Genomic DNA, 9800 nt, shown 5'->3' on the forward strand with positions numbered 1-9800 from the left:
AAGGAGGACAGAGTGGGGAAGAGATGATCAAAAAGCAAGCACTTTTGAAAAGGGCCAGGGTCAAGGGGATAAAATTGAATAAAGGGTGACAAGATAGGATAGAGGAAATACAGTTAGTCTTTCACAACATGACTGCTATGGAAGTGTTTTGCATAATGATACATGCATGGCCTATGTTGAATTGCTTTCTTTCTCAAGGAGGGTGGGTGGGGAGGGAAGAAGGGAGAAAATTTGGAACTCAAAGTTCTAAAAGCGAATGCTCAAAAAAAGGTTGTTTTCACATGCAACTGGGGAATAAGATATACAGGCAATGGGGTATAGAAATCTATCTTGCCTTACAAGAAAGTAAGGGGAAAGTAGGGGGGTGGGGAGTAGGGTGACAGCAGGGAGGGCTGACTGGGGAATGGAGCAATCAGAATATATACCATCTTGGGGTAGGGGAGGGTAGAAATTGGGAGAAAATTTGTAACCCAAAATCTTGTGGAAATCAATGTTGAAAACTAAAAATATTAAATAAAAAAATTTTCAAAAGTTAATTGGAAATTAAATAATCTAATTCTTTTTTTTTTCTGTGTTCAGCTTCGTTTAATGACTGGCACCTCCCTGCAGAGGAGGAAGCGGGCAACTAGGTGGTAGCAGAGGGGACGTTCACTTGAAGATCTTGCCCTGATTGAAGGGCTTGCCCACATGCTGGAAGGCCCCCTCCCATGAGAAGTACTCTCGGACAATGTTCTGGGTCTCCTCACTGCCAGGATCCAGGTTACGCCACGTGTAGGACTCATAATCTACCTGCCAGTCTGGACTCAGCAGGAAGGCAAGTTCCTGGCCCCGGAAAACCCAGACTCCAGAAATGGCGCTGCTATTGTTGGTGCCAAAAAGGATGACACTGGCAAACACGTTCTTCCTCAGCTTGTCCAGGCGCTGGAACATTCCAGTGATGAGGTTGCAGCTCATGAAGGTCTGGCTGAGCTCCTGAGGGAAGCGGTACTCGGCATACCACAGGGACCAGCTGTCACCATCAAAGTGCTCCCAGAAGTACCGCAGGGCCACTGTCAGTGTGTCCTCGTTGGAGTACTTTCGCTTAAACTCATCCAACACAAACGTACTCTTGAGAAGGTGGGCAAAGGGATCCTTGGCATTGGGTTCTGCAGCCAGAGCCTGGTCACACTCGTCCATCTCCTCCTCAGGGCCAGGGGCTGTGGCCGCCTTCTTCTCTTCCTTCCGCTTAGCCTGGGCCTTCTGTTTCTCTTCTCGCTGTCCCTTCTCCTTTCTTGGGGCCTCCTTCTTAGGCTGACTTTCAGCAAACTTTTTAGCATCAAACTGTGCCATCTTCTCACAGAGCTTCACCTCTCCCAACACCTCCCGGAACTGGGGCTGGTGGATGCAGGTGAGGAACCAGCGGTTGGTGTTGGGAAAGGCCTGCCTGAAAGAAGGCTCTAGAACCTGCTTGTAGAGCCACAAGAGGGTACACACAACTGTGATGTCAGCCAGAGTCACACGCTCCCGCACCAGGAAAGTCTGAGTCTTCAGGTGGGCGTCAAGCAGCCCCAGAGCCCACCTCACCTCCTCTTTTGCGTTCTCTGTAGCCTGTTTGTTGTGGTGCATGATGCCAAGGGTGGGGAACACCCAGGTACTGGCTGGAGGAACGATGTCACTGTCAGCAAACCTCACCCACTGGATCACCTGGGCAGCTGCCACCGGAGTACAGCCTCGAAGGTCATCGTTGCTCACAGAGTGGGCAATGGCGTTGCTTTCAAACACACAGAACCCATCATCACCCTCAAACGCTGGAACCTTGCCTGCAGGAAATTTTCGGAGGAATTTGGGGGTGCGGTTGGTCTGACCAAAGTGGAAGTGGGGAGGTGCGGACAGCACGCGGATCTGGGCCCCACTGTACTGTGCAGCAATGAGGGCCTTGAAGGCCCGCCAGTTTTCAGGGTATGTGTACAGGGTCCCGGCCGCCATGGTGATTCCGCAGAGAAAGGGGGTGGGGACATCGGCACTGCCGCAAAGTGAGTTCGGCCTGGTGGGCGGGGAGGGGAGGAGGAATGGGTCAAACAACAAATCAGAGAAACAATAATAATTTCATTAAGGAGACAATGAGACATTTCAACATTTGTGGGGAGCAGCAAAAGCAGTACTCAGGGGGAATTTTATATCTTTTAATGTGTACATGAATAAAAGAAAGAGCAGATCAATAAATTTGGCATTCAACTAAAAAAAACTGGAAATAAAACAAATTTAAAATCCCCAATTAAACACCAGAAAGGAAATCATAAAAATCAAATGAGGGATTTAAAAAATTGAAAGCAAGAAATGCAGTGAATTAGCAATTTTTAAAAGGGAGCTGGTTTTATAAAAAATACATAATCCATTGATTAATTTGATTAAAAAAAGAAATAAAAAATTAAATAGTTATATGCTCCACAAATGAAGATGAAATTAAAGCAATCTTTTAGATGTTTTACTCACTTACATGGAAGTAAAACTGAAAATCTAGGTGAAATTGATGAATATTTGTAAAAAAAAAATACTGAAATAACTCAATCTTTAAAAAACAAAAGTTAAATGAGTTACAGAAGTATATAGACAGTAAAACTATAGTAGTGAAAGGTTTCAACTTTCCTCTCTCAGAACTAGATAAATCTAACCAAAAATAAATAAGAAAAAAGTCTGCGAGTACATAGGCTACACCTGGGGAGACTCAGCAATAGCAGAGCAGAAGCATCCCGGCCCTGGTGAACTCAATCACTGGTATCAGTAGTGATCCCCAAACCTCTCAACACAGGATGAGGGTCTCTCAGAACAGGGTTAGACAGAAGTGCAGGGCCTGTGGCAGTGGCAGTACCTACTCCCGGGGATATCAGTCCACACAGAAGTCACATACTTGAACTTCCAGGAGCCATGATTGTAGAGTAAAGTAAATGCTCTCATTCCCCCCTTGTTAACCTTGAAAAACCTAGAGAATATTGCCCCAGGAAAAATCCTGGAATAGACTATTTGGGAAAATGGGCAATGAAGGAAGTCCTACCAAATTCTTTTTATGACACAAATATGGTACTGATACCTACACCAGGAAGACTCAAAACAGAGAAAGAAAATTACAGACCAATTTCCCTAACTGGGAGAAGAGGAAAGGAGGAGGCAAAAAGGAGTAAATTACATCACATGAAAAAAACACAAAAAAAAATTATAGTAGAGGGAAAGAAGGGACAGAGATGAGCACTGCTTCAGCTTTACTCATTGGATTTGATTCAAAAAGGGGATAACATACTCTGTTAAGTATAGAAATCTATCTTGTCCTACAGGCATTAGGTGGGGAAAGGAGAAAGGGGAAAACAAAGAGGGGTGGTGGTTAGAAGGGAAGGAAGAAGTAGTAAGGGGAAAGTGTAAGATAAGGGAGGGGGGCTAGTAGGAAGGGATAATTGAGGGAGGTGGTGGTGAAAAGCAAAACTCTACTGAGGGAGGAAGGTAGAAGGGAGAAATAAAAGCATAAACGGGGTGTGGGGGAATACAATGGAGAGAAAGCCACAGTTAGTAATCTTAACTGTGAATGTGAATGGGATGGACTCTCCTATAAAAGAGACATATAGTAAAATGGATTAAAGACCATAATCCTACAATGTGTTGTTTACAAGAAACACATTTGAAACAGGGGGATACACACAGGGTAAAAGTAAAAGGTTGGAGTAGAATATATTATACTTCAGCTGAAGTAAAAAAAAAAAAATCAGGGGTAGCAATCCTAATCTCAGACAAAACAAAACCAAAGATGCATCTAATAAAAAAAGATAAGCAAGGAAACTATATCCTGTTAAAAGGCACCATAGACAATGAAGTAATATCATTACTTAATATATATGCAACAAGTTGTATAGCATCCAAATTCCTAGAGGCGAAGTTAAGAGAGTTACAGGAAGAAATAGACAGCAAAACCATACTAGTGGGGGACCTCAAACTCCCCTTCACTGAACTTGATAAATCCAACCTCAAAATAAATAAGAAAGAAGTTAAGGAGGTGAATAGAATTTTAGAAAATGTAGATATGATAGACCTCTGGAGAAAACTGAATGGGGATAGAAAGGAATATACTTTTTTTTTTCTCAGCATTACATGGCACATACACAAAAATTGACCAGGTACTGGGACATAAAAATCTCACAAACCAGTGCATAAAGGTAGAAATAGTCAATGCATCATTTTTAGATCATGACACAATAAAATTTATATGTAATAAAGGGCCATGGAAAGGCAGACTAAAAATTAATTGGAAACTAAACAATCTAATCCTAAAGAATGTGTAGGTTGAACAACAAATCATAGAAACAATCAATAACTTCATTCAAGGGAATGACAATAATGAGACAACATACCAAAAATTATGAGATGCAGTGAAAATGGTTCTTAGAGGAAGTTTTATATCTCTGAATGCTTACACAGATAAAATAGAGAAAAAAAAAAAGATCCATGAATGGGGCATGTAAGTGAAAAAGCTAGAAAAAGAACAAATTGAAAGTCCCTAATTAAATACCAAATTACAAATACTGAAAACCAAAGGGGAGATTAATAAAATTGAAACCAAGAAAACTATTAAACTAATAAATAAAACTAAGAACTGGTTTTATGAAAAAAACCATTAAAATTGATAAACTTTAGTCATATTGGTTTAAAAAAAGAAAGAAGAAAACCAAATTTCCAGTATCAAAAATGAAAAGGGTGAATTAACCTTCAATGAAGAGGAAGTTGAAACAATAATTAGAATTTTTGCCCAATTGTACACCCATAAATACAATCTTAGGGAAATGGATGAATATTTACTAAAATATAAATTGCCCAGATTAACCAAAGAGGAAGTAAAATACTTAAATAAACCCATCTCAGAAAAAGAAATTGGACAAGCCATCAATGAACTCCCTAGGAAAAACTTTCCAGGGTCAGATGGAATTACAAGTGAATTCTATCAAACATTTAAAGAACATTTAATTCTAATCCTAAATAGACTATTTGGGAAAATAGGCAAAGAAAGAGTTCTACCAAATTCTTTTTATGACACAAATATGGTACTGATACCCACACCAGGAAGAGTCAAAACAGAAAGAAAATTACAGATAAAGTTCTCTAATGAATGTAGATACAAAAATTTTAAATAAAATATTACAAAAGGATTATAGAAACTTATCTTGAGAATAATACACTATGATCAAAATTTATTCCAGGAATGCAAAGTTGGTTCATTATTAGAAAAACTATTAGCATAAATGATCATATCAACAACAAAACTACCAGAAACCATATGATTATCTAAATAGATGTAGAAAAAGTTTTTGACAAAATACAACACCCATTCTTATTAAAAACACTAGAGGGAATAGGAATAAATGGAACTTTCCTTAAAATGTTAAATAGCATCTACCTAAAACCATCAGCAAGCGTTATATGTAATGGGGATAAGCTTGACTGGGGGTGAAAGAAGGATGTCCATTATCACCACTGTTATTCAATATGATACTAGAAATGTTAGCATAATCAAGACAAGAAAAAGAAATAGAAGGAATCAGAATAGGCAAAGAAGAAACTAAGTTATCATTCTTTGAAGATGATCTTATGATATAATTAGAGACTCCTAGAGAATCAAGTAAAAAAACTACTTGAAATAATAAATAACTTTAGCAAAGTTGCAGGATATAAAATAAACCCACATAAATCCTCAGCATTCCTATATGTTACTACAAGGCCCAACAGCAAGAGATAGAAAGAAAATTTCCATTTAAAATTACTGTAGACATTATAAACTCTTTGGGAGTCTACCTGCCAAAACAAATCCAGAAACTATATGAATATAATTACAAAACACTTTTCACACAAATAAAGTCAGATCTAAATAACTGGAAAAACATCAATTGCTCATAGTTGGACCGAGTTAATATAACAAAAATGAAAATTTTACCTAAATTAATTTACTTGTTTAGTGCCATACCAATTAAACTACCAAAAATTATTTTATAGAGCTAGAAAAAATAATAACCAAATTCATCTGGAAGAACAAAATGTCTAGAATATGAAGGGAATAAATGAAAAGAAATGCTAAGGAAGGTGGCCTAGCCATACCAGATCTTAAACTGTATTATAAAGCAGCAGTCTTTCAAACTACTTGGCACTGGCTAAGAAATAGAGTGGTGGATCATTGGAATAGGTTAGGTACACAAGACATAGTAGTCAATGACTATAGTAATCTCCTCTTTGATAAACCCAAAGAGTCTAGCTTTTGGGATAAGAAGTCACTATTTGACAAAAACTGCTTGGAAAACCAGAAAATAGTATGGCCGAAAATGGGCATAGACCAATATCTCACACCATCTACCAAAACGAATTCAAAATGGGTTCAGGATTTAGATATAAAGGCTGATACTATAAGCAATCTGGGAGAGCAAGGAATAGTTTAGCTGTCAGATTTATGGAGAAAGGAAGAATTTATGACCAAACAAGAGATAGAAAGTGATATAAAATGAAGAACAGTTAATTTTGATTACATTAAATTGAAAAGATTTTGTACAAACAAAGCCAATGTAACCAAGTTTAGGAGGGAAACAGAAAACTGGGAAAGAATTTTTACAACCACTGTTTCTGATAAAGGCCTCATTTCTAAAATATACAGAGAAATGAGTAAAATGTATGAGAACACAAGTCATTCCCCAATCAATAAATGGTCAAAGGATAAGAACAGGCAGTTTTCAGAGGAAGAAATTAAAGATATGTATAGGCATATGAAAAAATGCTCTAAATCACTATTGATTAGAGAAATATCTCACCTCTCAGATTGGCTAACATGACAAAACAAGAAAATCATCAATTCTGGAGAGGATATGGGAAAATTGGAATACTAATGCATTGTTGGTGGAGTTGTGAACTGATTGAACATTTCTGGAGAGCAATTGGGAACTTTGCCCAAAGGCCTATAAAAATTTACATATGCTTTGACCCAGCAATACCACTTCTAGGGCTGTATCCCAAAGAAATCATACAAGTGGGAAAATAACCCATATGTACAAAAATATTGATAGCAGCTCTTTTGTGGTGTCAAAGAACTGGAAATCAAGGGGATGCCCATCAATTGGGGAATGGCTAAACAAGTTGTGGTATATGAATGTAATGGAATACTATTGTGCTATAAGAAATGAGGAGTAGACAGACTTCATAATAACCTGGAAAGACTTATATGATCTGATCCTGAGTGAGGGGAGCAGAACCAGGAGAACAATATCCATGATTACAGACACACAGTATCTCTGATGACTAACTTTGATAGACTTGCCTCTTCTCAGCAATGCAAGGTTCTAAGGCAACTCCAAAAGACTCATGATGAAAAAAGCAATTCACATCCAGAGAAAGAATTATGGAGTCTGAATGCAGATTGAAGCAAACTATTTGCTCTCTTTTGTTTGTTTGTTTTTATTTTTGTTTCTGGTTAGTTTCTTCTTTCTCACTATTTATTCCACTGGTTATAGTTCTTCTTTACAATTTGACTATTGTGAAAATATGTTTAGTGTGAAGGTATATGTAGAAACTATACCAGATTGCATGCTATCTTCGGTGGGGGGAGGAGAGGAAGGGGGAGAAAATATGAAACTCAAAAACTTGAGGAACAGAATGTTATAAACTAAAACTAAAAATTAATTAATTAATTGATTTTTTTTAAAAAGAATTTCCAGCTGGAATAAAAAGAAAGAAAAAAATCTGGAACAGAAATAGAATTTTAGAAAAGTTATATATGATAGACTTATGGAGAAAACTGAATGGGAACATAAAGGTACATGCCTTCTCCTCAGCTGTACATGACACTTTAACAAAAATTGATCCTTTATTAAGATATAAAAATCTCACAAACAAATGCAGAAAAGCAGGAACATTAAATGTGCCCTTTTCACACCATAATGAAATAAAAATTACATTCAATAAAGAGCCATTGGACCATCAATTAAAATTAAGTGGAAATTAAATACTGCCATCCTAAAGAATGAATAGGTCAAGGAAAAAAATCATAGAAGCAATCAGCAGTTTCATTAAAGAGAATGTCAACTATGAGACATTTCAAAATTTGTGAGATGCAGCCAACGTATTACTTAGGGTAAATGTTATATCTATTAATGTGTGCCTGTATAAAAGAGAGAAAGAACAGATCAATGGATTGTGTATACGACCAAAAAAAACTAGAAAAAGAACAAATTAAAAATCCCCAATTAAATATCAAAATGGAAATCAAAGGAGGTATTAATAAAATTAAAAGTTAGAAAATTAAATAATAAAAAACTAGAAGATAGTTTTATGGAAAATGATAAAATATATGAGCCTTTTATTAATTTGATTTTTTAGAAAAAGAAAGAAAACCAAATTACCAATATAAAAATGAAATAGGTGAGTTCACATGACATGAAGATGAAATCAAAGCAATTGCTAGGGTGCATTTTGCACAATTGCATGTCAATAAATCTAACAATCTAGTGCAATGGGTGAATCGTTACAAAAATATAAGTTGCCTAGGTTAACAGAATGGGAAACATAACAGTTAAATAAATCTTTCTTAGAAAAATAAGTTGAACAAGCCATTAATGAGCTCCCCAAAACACCCACACCCACCAAGCACCAGATGGATTTACAAGTGAATTCTACCAAAAATTTAAGAAACAAGTAATCCTAATTCTATATGAACTATTTTTAAAAATAGGTAAAGAGTCCTGCCCAATTCCTTCTATGACACATAAATGATTTTGATATCACAACTAAGGAGAGCTAAAAAAGAGAAAGAAAACTATTGGTCAATTTCCCTAAGGAATAATGATGCAAAAAATAAAATAAAATTATAAGAAGATTGCAGCAATATATCACAAAAAATCATGCACTATAATCAAGTGGAATTTCCACCAGGAATGCAGGACTGGTTCAATGTTAGGAAAACTATAAGCATAACTGGCTATATCAACAATAAAAACAGCATAATCATAGCATAAATAAAGAGATGCAGAAAAAACTTCTGACAAAAATAATACCCATTCCTTTAAAAAAAAGTAGAAAACATAGGAACAAAAATTGCCTTTCTTAAAATAATAAGTAATATCCATCTCAAAGCAAGAGTAAGCATTATCTGTAATGGGGATAAACCCAAAACCTTACCAATAAAATCAGAAGTGAAGCAAGGATATCCATTATTAACACCAATATTCAATTTCATAATAGAAATACTAGTAATAAGATAAGAAAAAAACTGAAGGAAAAAGAATAGGTAATAAGAAAATAAAACCAACATTCCTTGCAGGTGACATGATGGTATACTTAGAGGACCCTAGAGAATCAACTGAAAGACGGCTGAAGCATTAAACAACTTTAGTAAAGTTGCAAATTATAAAATAAATCCACATCAATCATCAGCATTTCTACATATTCATAATGAAACACATCAGGAAGACATAGAAAGGGAAATTCTATTTAAAATAACTTCAGACAATATAAACCACTTGGGAGTCTGTTGGCAAAAAGAAACCCAGGGACTATATGAACACAATCCAAAACATTTTTTCTCACAAATACAGATATAAATAAAGAAATTTTAAATGCTTGGGTGTTGGCTAAGCCAATAATATAACAACAATTCTACCTAAATTAATTTATATATCCAGTGCTATACCAATAAAATTACTAAAGAATTATAGAGCTACAAATTTGAACAACTAGAAAAAAATAATGCAATCACAAAAGGTTAATATTAAAAGAATCAATGAAAATAAATGTGAAGGAAGGCAGTCTAG

At 36.1% G+C, this 9800-nt stretch overlaps 1 protein-coding gene across 1 annotated transcript; it reads right to left on the minus strand.

Moving 5' to 3' along the window:
• Positions 1-648: 648 nt before the first annotated feature.
• On the minus strand, positions 649-1982 carry LOC118854060 (elongation factor 1-gamma-like). The gene has a single exon (XM_036764369.1). It carries the CDS (start codon positions 1963-1965, stop codon positions 649-651), a length of 1317 nt encoding a protein of 438 aa, XP_036620264.1. The 5' UTR covers positions 1966-1982.
• Between the last annotated feature and the right edge of the window lie 7818 nt (positions 1983-9800).

Source organism: Trichosurus vulpecula, chromosome 6 (assembly GCF_011100635.1).
Source record: "Trichosurus vulpecula isolate mTriVul1 chromosome 6, mTriVul1.pri, whole genome shotgun sequence".
NCBI classification, from domain to species: Eukaryota; Metazoa; Chordata; class Mammalia; order Diprotodontia; family Phalangeridae; genus Trichosurus; species Trichosurus vulpecula.